The 17,829-nt window shown below is 40.6% G+C and overlaps 1 protein-coding gene across 2 annotated transcripts in view; it reads left to right on the top strand.

Moving 5' to 3' along the window:
• The window catches only part of tasor2 (transcription activation suppressor family member 2), a 47,018-nt gene that overhangs the window by 4,533 nt on the left and 24,656 nt on the right, over positions 1 to 17,829 (top strand). For both annotated transcript variants that reach the window (XM_080762572.1, XM_080762571.1), the window contains exons 6-15: positions 4,101 to 4,192; positions 4,670 to 4,807; positions 5,517 to 5,650; positions 5,771 to 5,787; positions 6,280 to 6,379; positions 7,078 to 7,172; positions 7,467 to 7,570; positions 10,392 to 10,464; positions 12,059 to 12,130; positions 12,293 to 16,129. In XM_080762572.1, the coding sequence (XP_080618698.1) occupies positions 4,101 to 4,192; positions 4,670 to 4,807; positions 5,517 to 5,650; positions 5,771 to 5,787; positions 6,280 to 6,379; positions 7,078 to 7,172; positions 7,467 to 7,570; positions 10,392 to 10,464; positions 12,059 to 12,130; positions 12,293 to 16,129 (4,662 nt within the window). The remainder of the gene's footprint in view (positions 1 to 4,100; positions 4,193 to 4,669; positions 4,808 to 5,516; positions 5,651 to 5,770; positions 5,788 to 6,279; positions 6,380 to 7,077; positions 7,173 to 7,466; positions 7,571 to 10,391; positions 10,465 to 12,058; positions 12,131 to 12,292; positions 16,130 to 17,829) is intronic.

The raw sequence follows: 17,829 nt of genomic DNA, 5'->3' as shown, positions 1-17,829 counted from the left end.
ACGATCAAATATCGACCAATCAGAACAAGAGGCGGGGCTAATACACCAAAGAAGGACAAGGACTCTGAACGAAGTCCAATGACTCCACCTCCAAAGTCTGTACTACAATCTGTTCAATAAAAAAAGAAAAACTTGATCTTTGCGAACGCAGTGAGCACTTACTATGAGACCTAGCAGATCATGTCTGTCTGTCTGTCTGTGTGTCTGTCTGTGTGTCCCACTTTTGTGCCCATATATGGAGCTGAGTGATTTGTTTGTGATTGATGCAACACACTCCATATTTGGACGTATAGCTGCTTTGGGGACTCCTTATATGGTTATGGCTGAGTCATGGTGACATGAGTGTGATGGCGTGGTCCAACTTGTATTCCATTATTAGGCCATTTTGTGACTAAAAAAAATCTTTAAAAAACCCAAATATGTACGAGCTGCGTTCGCTTCCCGCGTTTGCGCGTCTTACTTGTGTAGATCTGCTATTTTCACTTCACGTCAGGTCAGGCAGATCCTGCTCCTGCTACTGGTAAACTGTAAGCCAGTACCACCTGTTTCAGTCGGACAGAGAAGGTTCGTTAGCTCTGGAAGCAACTACTCTAGTGCTTGCAACACGAACAATAAGGCGAGGGTATAAATTACAGGATGGTATCTGTTGCCGGATAACCCACCTCACCGAGGGGGAAAGACCTTAGTTAATACTTGGTTATATAAATCTTTCCAATGTGGTGTGTAGTAGTGGCGCCCAGTCCGCCCACACATTATCCGCTCATTTGAAAAGATGATGGATTTTACAATGAACTGCACCAGGGTTCCTCAGGCAACCACCTTGCATGGTATACCTGTTGATATAGGTCCAGCCCCTGCTTCCACAGGTCCTGCCTCTGATCATGATACACCTTCTGGTGTATTGCGTGACGGAGATGCCTCAAATCTCTTGTGACGGGCTTCTTCTGATGGAGAGGAGTCAGGTCCACCACCACAAACCTCAAACAAACAAATTGTAAACTGCAAGAAACACACAATAATCAGCTCCTTCAATGCTAGGACACTTGGTCCCCTAGGCCGCCTCGAAGATCTTGCCGGAAGTACCAAATCACCAAAGATAGACATCGTTGCGGTCCAAGAACATAGTTTTTACCATCCCAACGATATCCTCAAGTACCACCAAATAGGATCCTACCAACTCTTCAACGAAAAACTCCAACAATGTATCAGTTGGAGGTGTTGGATACTTGGATTTCTACAGGCTACGAGAGCTTTTATTGAGAAAAATCGGTTTGAGGGGAAAGGAAGTTGCCGGCCCGTTGTTCCTGCCTGTCGACTACAAAACAATTAGCCTGGGCATCATTTCATTTCGGTATATGATCCGGGCGGGGGCGGATGATATGGTTACGTCATGTTGTAGTATTGTTTTGTAGTCGACAGGCAGGAACAACAGGCGGCAGCAACTTCCTTTTCCCTCTCAATAAAAGCTACAGGCTACGAGAGCTTTTATTGAGAGGGAAAAGGAAGTTGCCGCCGCCTGTTGTTCCTGTCTGTCGACTACAAAACAATACTACAACATGACGTAACCATATCATCCGCCCCCGCCCGGATCATACGGACTTTTGAAACAGAGACCAGGCTTTCCTCCGAGGTGGTGGAAAGTCTGGTGAGGCGAGGTTACAAAACAATACTAAAACATGACGTAACGATATCATCCGCTCCCGACCGGATCATACAGACTTTTGAAACAGAGACCAGGCTTTCCAATTCCTCCGAGGTGGTGGAAAGCCTGGTGAGGCGAGGTTAGATAAAAGGTTATTGAGTAACCACATGGGTCAAAGTCCTACTGAGCTAGTTGGAGTTTAATGTTCACTGAACTATGGTATGAAACAATGTCATACAAGGTGAAAGGAACTGGTTAGAGATAGCAGATCTACAAGCTCACAATGCAATGCATTGCATCACAATAGCCGATTATAGATCGGCTATTTTCAAATGGCCAAAATGTATACTATAATGTATGTTTTGTAATAATCAAAATCTACAAAGTAACTAGTAACTGGAAATTGAAAATACTCCAAGTAAAATTACTTCAAAATGATACTTAAATACAGTACTTGATTAAATATACTTAGTTACTTCACACTACTGACTACAAATGGACAGATTGTAGCTAATGTTATGCTGTAGATGTCCCTGTTTAATTTGCTTGATCACAACTGAGATAAATGGAAGTTATTGAGTAACCACACTGGCAGTAAATCTGTTAATTTAACTCATAAGAGTGTACAAATGGACAAATGTTTGTGTGACTGTATGTCTCTTTCTGTGTCATCCATAACTTGGGCACTGTCCGACCGAACAACTTCCAGGCTTATATTCCATAAATAACCCATGAATAACGTTGTTTGTATATATCCTCAAATATTAGGGTTCTTTATATCCATTTTGCATACGCCATACAGTAAAAATGCATTTAAGAATAAATGGAGAATGACAAGACTACGCAAGCCTTGATAACGATGGACCCAGATATGTGCTGTACCAGTGGGGATGTGTGTTGGTGCATGCTGCATGCAATTTATGTGATTACAACATTGATCCCAAAACTTGGTGAACATGCACATGCTTAACTTAGCATTGATACTGTACATCACTGGCGTAGGGTCTATTGGGCCACCCAGGCCGTGGCCCAGTCAGTTTAGAGCTTGCCCACTCTAACTTCGAAGAGCGAAAAAACAAGAAAAACAACCTATCGGCCGGGGATGCGCCAACAGTGTGTATTAGCCTAGGCATCCAGACAGTTTATTACTCATTTTTACGTAACGTAATCGGCACGCTAAAGTATGTATCTGAAAACATTATAGGTGAGAAATAAGCCACATGCTTTGCTGCCCGTCTGTCTGTGACTTGTAAACAAAGTCCATGCATCCATGCGTTTCTATCATTTGCCATAACTTTTGAACAGTTTGTCGTAATCATGAGTCGCCTCATTGGACTCTGTTTATAGTCCTTTTCCTTGTTTCCTTGGGGCGGAGTGTTACATAACTCCGCCCCCTCTTCTGATTTGGTCGATATTTGATAGATCCTATTTTTCCTATCGTTTGAAAGGTTTGTTATACAGACTTGTGAGTCACGTCACTTGATTCGATTGAGAGTCTTCATTGGAGCTACTTAGTCATGCCCCCATGTTTTGTCAAAACCTTTCAACAGGCATGAGTTGTCTCACAGGACTCAGTTGAGAGTCCTTGTCCTTCATTAGAGATACTTAGCTCTACTCCTGTTCTGATTGGTTGATATTTCCCCCTAACATAGACAGAGGTCACTGTTCATTTCTGCTTGCAGCTTATTATTATGACCATCAGTAGGGCATACGAAATTTTTCTTTTGCCCTTCTAGTGAGAGCATGAGGCTGTCTTATCACATGTGTGGACACTGTGTATTCTTTGCTTATTGTGATAAGTGTACAGACTAGAGACGTACATACACTTATAAATGCACTGTATACAAAATTAAAACTGAACTAATGATTCGCAGTCTGTCTGTAACGTGAGCTGGTGGCTAGACTTGTAGGCCAGTCAATCTAAGCAAAAAAAAGGGGGTGACCCAAAATATATTGCAGTATTAATCGTTCAAGGTGTTTTTTATAATCCTTAGGGTCATCCAAATAACATATTCAATTGTGGTGTCATTAAATATTAAAATAAAGTCATCCAAATGTGATGACCTCATCACAGTTGTGTTTTTTGTGCAAAACTAATACTTGCAATTGATTCAGATTCATGAATAACCCCTAGTTTGACATGTCACATGCTACTTAAAGCATAATTACAATTTGAAATGTTTGCCTTATATAGGTTTTCAATGATACCCCAACGTTCAACCCCTGAATTTACCATGATCCAAAATGTATATAATAATCGATCTTAAATGTTATTTGGACGACCCTAAGGATCATAAAAAATGATTACTATTGCAATTTATTTTGGGTCAAATCTTAGATTGACTGGCCTATTGTTTAATAGAGGTTTAAGTGTAGTTGGAATATTTCCTGATGGGAGAGAGCTGTTAACTATTTGATCATGTAAGCACATAACTGAGAATCATGTCTATTTAATCAGGGGCTTATATATCCAAGTATGCTGACTGCCTGGACGAAAACCTGTGGTCCCCTGGGAAATCTGGCTACATTGTCATCTTCACACTGATCAAGGTATTTAAAAATAGAGAAATGAGTCGCGACACTAGGGGTTCATGAAATTGAACTTTTGGCTCATATCTGATAACCTATTCATTGCATGGTCAAATTGACAGATACCAATATTGCAATACATGTTTCCAGTAGGGTTTATTTTTACCCCTCTTATACAGTAGACTTACAGGTAACTACTGTAGGCCTACTGATATTAGTTCCAACAACTTAAATGTAGCTTAAACTTTTCCTGAAAACACTGATCATCATCCTTCATCACAAAACGTTTTTCAACTTCACTTTAGATCATAAATATTATAAAATACACCATCGGCTGACACGGTTATTTTGATATTTGTTCGATGCCGATATTGCATTTTTAAGGCCGCTATTGCAGATACTGATGTAATAACCTATTAATTGTGCATTCCTATTTATTAATTCTATTGAATAAAGATTCATGTGCAGTAGTAATCTAACTGTTTTGTTTAATTACAGGGCAGAGTAAAAGAAGTGCCTGAAAACTACACGCAGAACTTCACCGCACCTTCTGTGGGATTTGACTGCCATGTGTCAGCAAAGTTGTCTACCGTGTCCGCTAACACCAGCTCGTTCCTCGCCTTTGAGAGGACGCAGGTGAGAGACGTGTTTTTCATTTATTTATTTATTTTTGAGTGGTGCAACCACTCCAAGGAACAGCAATGTCCGTGTTCGTTCACCTATGTATGTGTGAGCACGGGTATGACTATCAGTACCAGTAGGGGCGCTGTTGTGCAAAAACAGAGAGATATAGTGCTGTACTGTTGCCTGCTAATGAGAGAGAGAGAGAGAAAGAGAGGAGGGGAGTTGCACCACTCAGTTCACACGGGTGTGATTTTTTAATTCAACATCATCTTGCTATTTTCTAATTTCTAGCTAGGCAACGCTTGCTTTGGCTTTGCGCTGTGTTTTCCAGATTTCCCCGCAGTCCACCAGCATTATAAGCTCAATCTTTAAACCCTTTTTTCTCTGAATGTGATTGAACAGTACGCAGATGTTCTGGGCTCGTTTCAGATTTTTCGATGCATCACGGTTACAATATCAATGCTTCTGAAGTGAAATAAAGTTTGTTGACTTGAGTAATGGTGGATTTCGCTTCCTGATTTTTGGGGAAGGGAAAGGGAAGGGGTTTCACAATAATATAGAGCGCTGTATACGGTGGCAGTAGCAGACAGCACCGGAGGTTTTGGTGTCTGTCCATCTGGAAGCAGCTAATCTCTGGCACTGTTGGCCTGAGTAAGCACACACATTCATATAATAAGCTGTATCAATGCATGTTCTTCAGAGCGTTGTTTTGGTTTTACAGTATTACGTGTATGAGCGGCTACATGATGGACCTAATGAAACGGCCCAGTCTCCCAGCCATGTCTGTCCCCTTGCCATTGTATCATTTTCATATATGGATAACAACATATTGCCTCCTGAATCCCCGGAGAAAAGGTATTGTAAACAATACACATACTTAAGTAAATGTTTCTTACCAAATATGTTATCAGAATGAAAAATCAAAGCTGGGAAATACAATATGATCTGTAATATTTCCCCCTTATCTCTTTTCAGCAAGGAGGGACAAAAAGGTAAGTGATTGTCCTATTTGATATTTTGAAGGTGTAGTTATAGTTTCTGCCTATGTGGAATGATGCAGTAGACTCTACTGCATCATTCCACATAGAGGCTGAAACTATAACTCATTAGTCTCTGGTTTATTGCAATGGAGACACACACACACACACACACACCAAAAACCGGAAAAGAATCTTTAACACCTTTTAAAACATGTAACACCTTTAACTAACCTTAACTAACCACCTCTTTTACTAATACGCGGCAGCTAGAGGCGGGATCAAGGCATACACAGTCCTGCCTTGATCCCGCCTCTAACTGCCGCTGATTGGATCTTGTTTCATGAGGCGTTAAATTCTACAGCTCAAATAGCCGAGAAAACAATGAGATACTAGGAACATAAAGATTTCCAATTGTTAAAACAGAGAGTTTTAAACTTTGGGACCATTTCTGCGCTGTCTACAGTACTTCTTTAACTTATCCATAACGTGATATTGTGTTTCCAGTTTTCCATTATTTTCCTTGGAGAGGTCAACTTCAAATCGGTTCCCAGCTCTACAGTGTTGGGTTGAAATCCAAAACAGGGGCCTTATTCCCAGCACAACTGTAAGTTTAATATGGACCACGGCAAAGTACATGATTTTGTAACAGGCTCTATGAAGCCCATGTCTTTAATGCATTATAAATATACTTAACACATCCCCTGGGGTGTTCTTTTCCTCTTGAATAAGACACGGCTGAAAAGACATCGGCCAGGAAGCGAAATAATTATGAATGAATTAATACCTGTTTTATAGTACATTATATTACCTGTTCTAATGCATTCTGATGTGATTATGTTGACCACTTGTCCAAGACCAATTTTCCCCTGGGAGACTAAATAAAGTAACCTTGAACTGTCAACTTATACTATAATGCATTATACAACTATGTATTACAAGTACTGTATGAGAAATATAATACACTATAATCATTGCATAAAATAATGTGAGTGCCCAGTAACTATGAGGTTTTATGATACTTGACCTCCAGCAGCAACTACAGTATGACGTATTATGATACACATATGACCTCATAAGTCATTATAAAATGTTTTATAATTAGTTTAATAAACCATTGTGAATATTTAGTGCTTATAGTTATAATGATAGTGTACAATTGTATACAAGTGTATAATACATAAACACGGACGTCATGGAAAGTGTTACCCAATATTCTAACTGACATTAATTACATTAATTGAATTTGTATGATATTCTACTTAAGCCACATTGTTGTATTTATTATTTTTGTTGCCATTTCAGGCCTGCAATACTAAAAATTGACCAAGCGATCTCTATGTTAGTCCTGAGACAGTTGGTGCCAAAGGCCATCTTTGAAACTTGTTTCTCTGGTGAAGGTATGTTCTTACAGTATAACTCATAAATAAGTTAAATTACAAAACGAGTTGATGAAATTGATGAAAATCTGAAACTGATAATTGGGTTCTCCGGATTGGATGAAAATGGCGACCTACCTGGAAATGTATTTTCTGTTTATTAAAGAGCTGCAGAGACTTTTACAGGTTTTACGTTCATAATTAACAAGAACGTCTTTGGTTTAATCAAAATATATCACTTGCAGCACCTTTAATGTTGTACTCTTGTATTTAATAGACTTGACTAAGTTTGTTTTAATTTATGCTGTCTTTCAGTCTCTCTGGATGGCATGTACTGCAGTCTATATGAATTGGTTCCCTCTGAGACGAAGGACACTTCTCTCACTCTCCTTACCCAGGAGCTGAAGGAAAAAGACCTGGTCAGTGTCTGTTATCAGCTAGTTGAATTTTTTTTATTTATGCACTGTCTGCTATGTTTTCATAATAATTTGTTCAGCTTTATTACTTTATTAAATGCATTCGTTGTTGGGTAGACCGTTTCCATGATCATATACATATATATATATATATATATATATATATATATAGAATTTTGTCACTACAGAAACAATCATGTCACTAATTAGTGACTAATTGTTTCGGTAGTGACACTTATCTAGTTTTTAGCTTAACTCTACAATACTAGGCAAAAAATTGCTAAGAAAAACTAGCCTGGCTAATAAGCCAGACTCAAATCACACTGTCGTGTGGTATTTGAGTCTGGAGATCCATACACATGCTGTGTATGGATCTTGTTTCCCGGGGGGGCGGGTTTAAACATTTTCTCTTTGACGCAATTGGTCAGAGCTACTGTCAGTCAAAGGTCTCAAGCATAGACTGACACCACAACGAGTATTCAAGGCGGAGTCACCACCCCCGGGGGAAGTTGTGATTTGCTCTCGTTCACTGCAATGCAATTTGCGGCATTTCCAAACCGGATGTGACGTTTTTGGGCGTTCCTGTCTTATGCAGTGCCGTATCCAGGGAATAATCAGCAGGGGGGCATTCATATTTCCAAGGGGGGCACTTGATTTTTCAAGTTCACATCCATATATAGCAATTAAGCTCTCACATTGGCCTATACAATAAAACAACACAAAAGGCTTGGAGAAGGGCTACAAGTATAGGTTCCAATTATACACCAAAACAAATAATATAGCCTAATTATTGTAGCCAACAGAACAAACAAACAAACATAGCCTATATACTGTCATGTGGAAACACGATCGCATCGCACCAACAACACAATGAACACAATGAGCATCTCCACGGCGGGAGGAAAGTAGAAAAAAAGACTATAGCCTATGCACCAACCATTAATCACCAACAAATAGTTGAGCATTTAGGCTTATAGTGACTTTTATATGTGGCCATCTCCACGGTAGGGGAATATGAGTAAAAGTTTATGCACCAACCAAAAACAACAAGTCTATATAGTGTATTTATGTCGGGAGGCAAAGGGGGGGGGGGATCTGCGCGTCTGCAGATTGCACGTTTGCCATTATGAAGGGCGCGTTCGGAAATACCACACCGGAGCACACTCTCCTATTAGTTTGCATTGCACAGTGGGCTCAGTGCGCTATTTCCGAACGCGCCCGAAGGCTACTTGGGTATTTGTCCCGTTTTACCTGATTCAGTGACGGTGTGCCAGAACCAAGAACCTCTGGTGGAGAAGCATGCGGTGGTGGTGGAGGTCCGAAAGTTGAGCTGCTGCTGTGGAAGTTGCGACAGCAACCCTCTGCCTCACTGGAATAATGCTATCCGACACTCGCGAACCCCATCCGACGACCGAATTTCGTTGTGCATTTAGTAGTGCTCGGTGCTCGACTCCCCGCAATGGCCCGCAATATTAACAACAACAGGCGACATGGTGTTGGTTTCAGTATCGTCATCAGTCTGCCTTTCTGAAGGTGCTGGTGGGTTTATAGAGTTTGGTGTTTTGGCTTTGAGCCAGTTCCTAATATCCATGATTCAATTTTACCGGTTTGGGTTTGTTTTCACTGTGACTGAAGCATGGACTGAAGTCACACAGGTAATGACGTAGCTTTTGGTGCGCTGCATCAAAACGAATCCGACTAGGTGCACCGACTATAGGTGCCAGTGTACTTGTTATTATTGCATTTTTATTACTATGAATTAATTAGAAAATGTAAATTTATTATAAACACAAAGAACATGAAAATAACACATTATATATATTTTAAACCTGTAAAACATTAAAAATAATGGTGGGGTAGGGTTCTGGACTGGGGGGGCACAAAGTCTATCTGGGGGGGCAGTGCCCCCTAGTGCCCCCCCGTAGAAACGGCACTGGTCTTATGTGGTGTCAGTGTATCGAACGTCACTGTACCAAAGCCCGCCCATATTGCATACCGTGTACCGATTGGCCACACCAGTTATCTGGTGTAGGAAATGGGCGTACAATTGAGCCTTTCCAGACCGTAATCCGCCGGCAGGCAATTTTTTTTTTGCCAACGGCTGATTTGGTCTGGCTTATTAGCAAGGCTAAAGAAAAACAGCTTTGAACTGATGTACATGCCAAAATAGTTTATAATTTATGAGACATGATTTTCAGACGTTTGGAAGACATTGATTGAAAATTGAAAAACGAGCTACTCATCATTTGGCAATGATGAACATGAAGTCTGTCACTTCTTGGTGAAGAGTGTGGGGTGTGGCTTTAACCAGGCTCCATCTATGGACTTAAACTCTTTCTGTTTCGGTAGTTACATGGAAACATGGGACATTTTCTTATATAAAGTTTTTTAATTTTAAGAAAATCTTCTAAATCAATTTCATTATTTCAACTTCCCTATAAATTTTAAAATTATTAAAAATATATATTTAGGAAAGTGACAATCATTTAAGTACTTTTTTCATGAATTGAAATTTAGGGGTTAGAGGTTGGGACAGCCACCTTCCAATAGGAAGTAACATATAAAGGATGTTTTCTTTATATTATCTCAATTCATGTATTGTGATTACTATGACATTACTACAGTAAAAACACTAAATTGTGTTTTTTATTGTGGGACTGCAATTTGAACCAATTTGGTAGAGTGTGTGTGTGTGTGTGTGTGTGTGTGTGTGTGTGTGTGTGTATATCAAAATGTATATACAATATTGTTTACTGATGCAATACTTTGGAGGTGTTTGATCTTCAGTGTTTGTATTGGTTAATAGAACATTTCTTTTGCACAGGCTCTTACTATCAAGCTGAAAGATGGTGGTTTTCTTATGATGTTACATTCTTCCCAATTCCCAACATATGATGGTAAGAAATGTCAATGATATAATCTAGGGTGAAACTTTTTATGGTCATTAACTGTTACCCGACAAGATTAAAATGTACTATGTAAGGTGAGACTAAATCGGGAAGGAAAACATGAACAATTGGAAAAAAAGAATATGTACTATTTACAGTCACTCACTGTGGGTCCAGAAATCTGTCAAGGCTGGAATAGAAACTCTTTATAGACAACCGGAGGTACATTTGATTTAGTCTTTGTCTATGAAAAGTATAAACACATTGATTATATACCTGCCAATCAATGTGTTAATACTTTTCATTGTTTGAAATGCATTTTGTTATATGGATCGATCCAGATCTTGATTGTGATGATATGACCGTCCACAGGCAAATCAGTCTGTGGACCACTTTTTGAGGCGAATTATTAGGAAAACCCCAGACCACAGAAAATCTACTGTTCAGGTTTTTTTTGGTGTAATTGAGGTCAGAAAACATAAAAAAAGAGGAAAAACTAATAATAAGATTTATGTCACCATACCTTTAATATAATCCTGCCACAGTGTCTATAGTCTGTTCTGAATGTAATCCTGGCACTGTGTAATCTATAGTCTGTTCTTAATGTAATCCTGGCACTGTGTAATCTATAGTCTGTTAATGTAATCCTGGCACTGTAATCTATAGTCTGTTCTTAATATAATCCTGGCACAGTGTCTATAGTCTGTTTTCTTAATGTAATCCTGGCACTGTGTAATCATAGTCTGTTCTTAATGTAATCATAGCACTGTGTAATCTATAGTCTGTTTTTAATGTAATCCTGTCACTGTAATCTATAGTCTTTTCTTAATATAATCCTGGCACAGTGTCTATAGTCTGTTTTTAATCTAATCCTGGCACTGTATAATTTATTGTCTGTTCTTAATGAAATCCTGGCACTGTGTAATCTAATCTATAGTATATATAGTTTATATCTGTTAATAGTACAATAGTGCTGTGTAATCTATAAGCGGTTAACCACTTAAACCCTCTGAACTTACTAAACCTGACCTGAGCTGTACTTGGACTGCTTTCTTCCTTCTGTACCGAATCTGTTCGAACAGCACACTGAGCTAGTAGATCTGTAGACGCCGGAATATAGATGTAGAGACCTTTTGTTCTTTGTGGTGGTTGATTGAGAGTACCTTTTTCTAACTGACTGGCTTTGTGCAGCAAACTTGACCAAAAAGGGAAATGAGGAATGTCCAGACGAAGAGTTGAAGTTGAACTCAAAGGGTTTATTTCATCCAAGTTGAAAACAAAATAAAGATACTTTTAGCATATAACTGTAACTGAGAATAGAAGGAGGTGTAGAACAAAAACCAGACGTAAAAAACTGTGAACCTCCAATCAACAACACCTGGCCCTCTGATGGCCAGGTAATTTATGTCCTCTCTGCCATGTCTGTAGGGGATGACAAAGCACACTAACAGGAATGTTAGACATGGCATGATGGCACATACATGATGTGATGGCCTATAGTAGATCGGCTCCTACAATAGATAATAAGGTTCAAGTGGTTAACCATTTAGACACAGTTAATTTACTGCTTAATGGTATTGTAACTGGAAATGTATTTTTCCAGATGCTGGTTCCAGTACAAATGGGGTAATACAGGGCATCTTTGTATATCCAGAGTCACGGGCAATACAGAGAGGTAACGACTGCTTTTTATATTGTGAAATTCCTTTAGATTAAATGTCTTGCCCAATTAAAATGCATTTCCATTGTGCCCGTTTACATGCATTTTGTGTAGATGCATAATTCAATATGCCCATTTAATAAATTAAACACCACTCATGTCTTGTTTTCTTAACAGATACCAAAGTTGGACAGAGTGGGCCTACCATTTCAACTGCAATTCTCCAGGTTCTGCCAGCACTGAATTATGCAGAAAGTGAAATGGAGAAATGTTCTGACAGAGACACTGAAAGTGGCGAACTGTGTGCATTATTGGAGCAGCATATCCAGAGTTATGCAACACTAATAAATCCTGGTTTGACAAGTTCTTACAGGGAATCCAGCATCTTTCCAGATCAGTATGATGTGCCTGATGCCTTCAAAGATCTCTACTCTGCCCCCAAGTGGACTGACAGGGCATGGAAAACATTGGGGTCATATCTGAGCAATATCACCACTTTCCAGCTTCCAGTGTCAAAGGCCACAGAGCTCTTGGCGGCGGGGCAAGAAGAGCAACAGGAGGACCTTGATGATGTCTATATATGTTTGTCATCACCTGATGAGACAGCCGACACTTCTAATAGTATTTACCCTGAGGATAATTTGGAACACCAGGATTCCCCTGCGCACACTGAGACATTGATGGACATTCACGTAGCTGACTCTGCCATTAAGCCTCAAAGTGAGTTGAAAAAGAGTGTGGAGTCTAGAGTTTCCCTCGGCGACACTGGAAACTCTGTCTCTGTACATGCTGAGACATTGATGGACAGTCAAATCACAGTCTCTGCCATTAAGCCTCAGGATGAGGCTGTGAAGAGTGTGGAGTCTAGAGTTTCCCTCGGCGACACTGGAAAATCTGTCTCTGCACATGCTGAGACATTGATGGACAGTCAAAGCACAGACTCTGCCATTAAGCCTCAAGATGAAGTGATGGAGAAGGTGGAGTCTAGAGTTTCCCTCAGCGACACCGGAAAATCTGTCTCTGCACATGCTGAGACATTGATGGACAGTCAAAGGGCATCCCCTGCCATTAAGCTTCAAGATGAAGTGATGGAGAATGTGGAGTCTAGAGTTTCCATCAGCGACACCGGAAAATCTGTCTCTGCACATGCTGAGACATTGATGGACAGTCAAAGGGCATCCCCTGCCATTAAGCTTCAAGATGAAGTGATGGAGAATGTGGAGTCTAGAGTTTCCATCAGCGACACCGGAAAATCTGTCTCTGCACATGCTGAGACATTGATGGACAGTCAAAGTGCAGACTCTGCCATTAAGCCTCAAGATGAAGTGATGGAGAATGTGGAGTCTAGAGTTTCCATCAGCGACACCGGAAAATCTGTCTCTGCACATGCTGAGACATTGATGGACAGTCAAAGGGCATCCCCTGCCATTAAGCTTCAAGATGAGGTGATGGAGAATGTGGAGTCTAGAGTTTCCCTCGGCGACACTGGAAAATCGGTCTCTGCAAATGCTGAGACATTGATGGGCAGTCAAATCGCAGACTCTGCCATTACGCCTCAAGATGAGGCTGTGGAGAGTGTGGCGTCTAGAGTTTCCATCAGTGACACAGGAAGATCTGTCTCTGCACATGCTGAGACATTGATGGACAGTCAAAGCACAGACTCTGCCATTAAGCCTCAAGATGAGGTTGTGGAGAGTGTGGAGTCTAGAGTTTCCCTCGGCGACACTGGAAAATCTGTCTCTGCACATGCTGAGACATTGATGGACAGTCAAAGCACAGACTCTGCCATTAAGCCTCAAGATAAGGTGATGGAGAATGAGGAGTCTAGAGTTTCCCTCAGCGACACCAGAAAATCTGTCTCTGCACATGCTGAGACATTGATGGACAGTCAACGGGCAGACTCTGCCATTAAGCCTCAAGATGAGGCTGTGGAGAGTGTGGAGTCTAGAGTTTCCATCAGTGACACAGGAAAATCTGTCTCTGCACATGCTGAGACATTGATGGACAGTCAAATTGCAGACTCTGCCATTAAGCCTCAAGATAAGGTGATGGAGAATGAGGAGTCTAGAGTTTCCCTCTGCGACTCTGGGAAATCTGTCACAGGAGTGCCGTCGACAAGTGAACAGTCAACAGAGTTGATTGTTGTTGTTTCTGCAGAAAGAGTCATAGATACAAGTACGTCACCAATAAAACATGAGCTTCAGCACTCAAGTTTAAATTCAGACAAGCTACAAAAACCAAGTGTAGACGCCATGAATCACAAGCTTGACAGAGCTAAGAACTCCTTAGATTTCCCTGAGAACAATCATACCTCAAACATTGATTTCAGGAAACTACCAAGTGGTAGAGGAAGAAGAGGTAAAAGTAAGTCATTGAGACAGATCTCAGTTCAGACTTCCTCCATACCATCAGACAAGTCACCACTGGAAACTAGCATGTCCTTGAGTGATAAATGTGAAACAGATGGCCGGCCACCAAAACACCCACATCTAGCCCTTACATTCGATTTGAGAAAACTAAGGAGAAGAGGAAGGGGAAGGGAAAGTGGTACAAGACGGTCACCAAGATCTGCAGTTCAGACATCCAGCATACCATCAGACAAGTTACAACTGGAGACTGGCATTACCTTGAATGATAAATGTGACACAGATGGCCGGCCACCCCTGAAGCTACGTCTGAAACTACCACAGAAAATTGATTGGAGAAAACTACCAAGGTGTGGCGGAAGTAAAAGGCGGTCCTCAAAACACAGACATGAATTGACGTCTTCTGCAGTTGAAGTGGAGGACAAAGTACCAGGCATCATGGAAAGTGTTCTTTTAACAGAACTTGAAGATTGGCCTCTGAGAAGGAAAACTGAACGATGTGACTTGAAGCCAGTTATCTCACAGTGTGGAAGGATTCTTGTCCCACATGGTACTGTTGATATTGCTGAACAGATCAAGTTTTTGAGAAATAAGCAAATGGCTACCATCGATGAGAAACGCACTGATGAAATGTTAGTGGAGCCTTCTGTGGGAACACTTGAACAAAAAGAAATTGGTCAGGAACCTTGCCATTTTCTAGAGATGAAGCTGCACAATGCAGATCCAATTAGTGAAGGCAATTTGGAACAAACAAAGATGAAGTCGCAAGATGCGAAGGAACATTCTCTAGAGAACAATATATCCCAGGAAAATTGCAGTGTTCTTACAGGAACACCAATTGCTGTACAGCATAAGGACAGTGGGATTCCCTTACCAGCAGAGGAGGTAAAAAGGAGAGACTTTTTGTTGAGTAAATTAAAAACTGTGCTTTCAGAGGGAAACAAGAGGAAACTTTCTCACCTTGTATCTGCAGCTGCAACATTATCCTGTAGTTCACGTGTTGATGGACCTTCACACAAGAAGAGTAAGGCCGACTCTGACATGGAGATGTTGAGGAGTCATGATTCTGTTACAAGTATCTTGGATTCCACAGAAAGAACTGAGAAAATGACGTTGGATCCAGTTTTTGCACATGCCTTAGGTCTGGCTCCTAAAGAGGTGCTAGATGAGCTAAAAAATACCAAATGTCTGGATCAATCAACAACAGACTCCACAACCACCAAATTTCTGGATCATTCAACAACATACTCCACAACCACCAAATGTCTGGATCAATCAACAACAGACTCCACAACCACCAAATTTCTGGATCATTCAACAACAGACTCCACAACCACCAACTGTCTGGATCAATCAACAACAGACTCCACAACCACCAACTTTCTGGATCAATCAACAACAGACTCCACAACCACCAAACTTCTGGATCAATCAACAGACTCCACAACCACCACCTTTCTGGATCAATCAACAACAGACTCCACAACCACAAATGACCAAGTTTCTGCTCAAGCCCATGTTGCTGCTCAAGCCTTTTCAGAAAAACGGGTTCAGACCGTACCAAAGAAATCGGCACCTATCGTCAGGAGGACGAGGAAAATACTCAAAAAGCAGCCAAACCTTTCTACCCAGACAATGAAAAACAAATGTAAGTTGCATGTCACAATTACAATATTTTCAATCTGTTCTATATTCTATCCGTGCCTCGGCTGTATAAAATGTTGATTGTCAAGAGTGGCTGACACTGATTACTGACTCCCTGCTCCCATCTCTCTCATTACCTTTATCAACTTTGTATACTATCTTTTCCAAGTTGCTTCAGCTTTCTCTTCATTTCTCTAACATTTTCCCCAATTATATCTATATATTCATTCATCTCCGCCAGGGGATTCATGTTGTCATCGTTGCGTGTCTGTGTGTTTGTCCGTCGCTAATCTTGCATGATACTACTAGACCGAACAGCACTATTTTATTTCTGCATGCTGCCAGCAGGAAAGAAACGTAATTACTAAATGTTTCTACATTAACTACAATTTGTCAGTTATTAATTGCAGAGCAATGGTCCCTCCAGCCCATGGGATAGTAGTGATGCTATGGACCGACACTGTCCCTCTGGCTTATGGGATTTACATTACCAACTGACCAATTACAATACTCCCATTGCTATGTCTTATAGGATTCACTGGTAGGCCTACTAGCAGTTTACAAGCATGCAAGTCGGCACAAGCCAAGGCTCAAAACTGGAATGCAACTTGTAGTTCATAAATAATAATGCATTGTAGTTAAAAATATACTTTTTAGTCAAACTTTTCAGATCACTGTCCATTTAGAGGCAATACTACTGCCCCACTGCCTTGTATTGCCTAACATCCTTTTGCAGAGGACTTTCTGATTGAACGTTGGGCACAAATTATAACCTTTGTTTGATTGGTGATACAAACATAATTGACAATTAATTAACAACCAAACATTGCAGATTACAGATATTTGGTAGCCAGTGATTGTTAATTGGAGAGTGAGGACAATAGATGATGTGGTGGTAGTTGTATGCTGCACCAGTTTCATGGCTGTACATAGCAATTTAATTGCATACAAGGCAATTATAGCATGCCTCCTGGCGGAGATTGTGCTCTACTGACCACACCTTTCTAGTTGGAAGGTGATACTCATAATTGAACCTTCCTGTTTTGCTATTATTATTATTAGAGCATGCCTCCTGGCAGAGATTGTTCTCTACTGAGCACACCGTTCGTTGTAGTTGTAAAGGGATAGTCATAATAAAACCTTCCTCACTACCTACCCCAAACCCTGACCCTGACCCTAACCATAACCGCAAGCACGGGGGCGGGGCAGCACACCTAAACCTAACCCCAACCCTCTCCCGAGTTGGACCAATGCTCCTTCGAACTAATGAAATGTCAGACCAAAGGGTGCCTCCCGTTTTTAGGTGGTAAAATGTTGTGGCCAAGTTTGCTTGTGGATAACTAATTTATATTTGACAAAGTAAATTAAAGGGATACTAGGTAAGACTGTGTGTGTGTGTGTGTACATTGCAACCCCCCCCCCCCTCTCTCTGACAGGCATCAAACAGGTAGCTGTCTATATATATATATATATATATATATATATATATATATATATATATATATATATATATATATGTATGTCACACCCCTGCTCTTACATACATCATCGTCCATCATCTCATTCCGGCCAGTCACAATTTGTGTCCTAACCTTTGTATTCAATGTTTGTGTAAACACAAGCATTGCATCAACACAAACACTTGAAACTGACCATTCATTGTCAATGGCATTCAATGTTTGTGTTTGGACAAACACTCAAAAC

The sequence above is a fragment of the Protomyctophum bolini genome, assembly GCF_963924005.1.
Source record: "Protomyctophum bolini genome assembly, chromosome: 4".
NCBI lineage: Eukaryota > Metazoa > Chordata > Actinopteri > Myctophiformes > Myctophidae > Protomyctophum > Protomyctophum bolini.
Note: the sequence above shows the minus strand (reverse complement) of the source record. Positions and strands in the feature narration are given on the sequence as shown.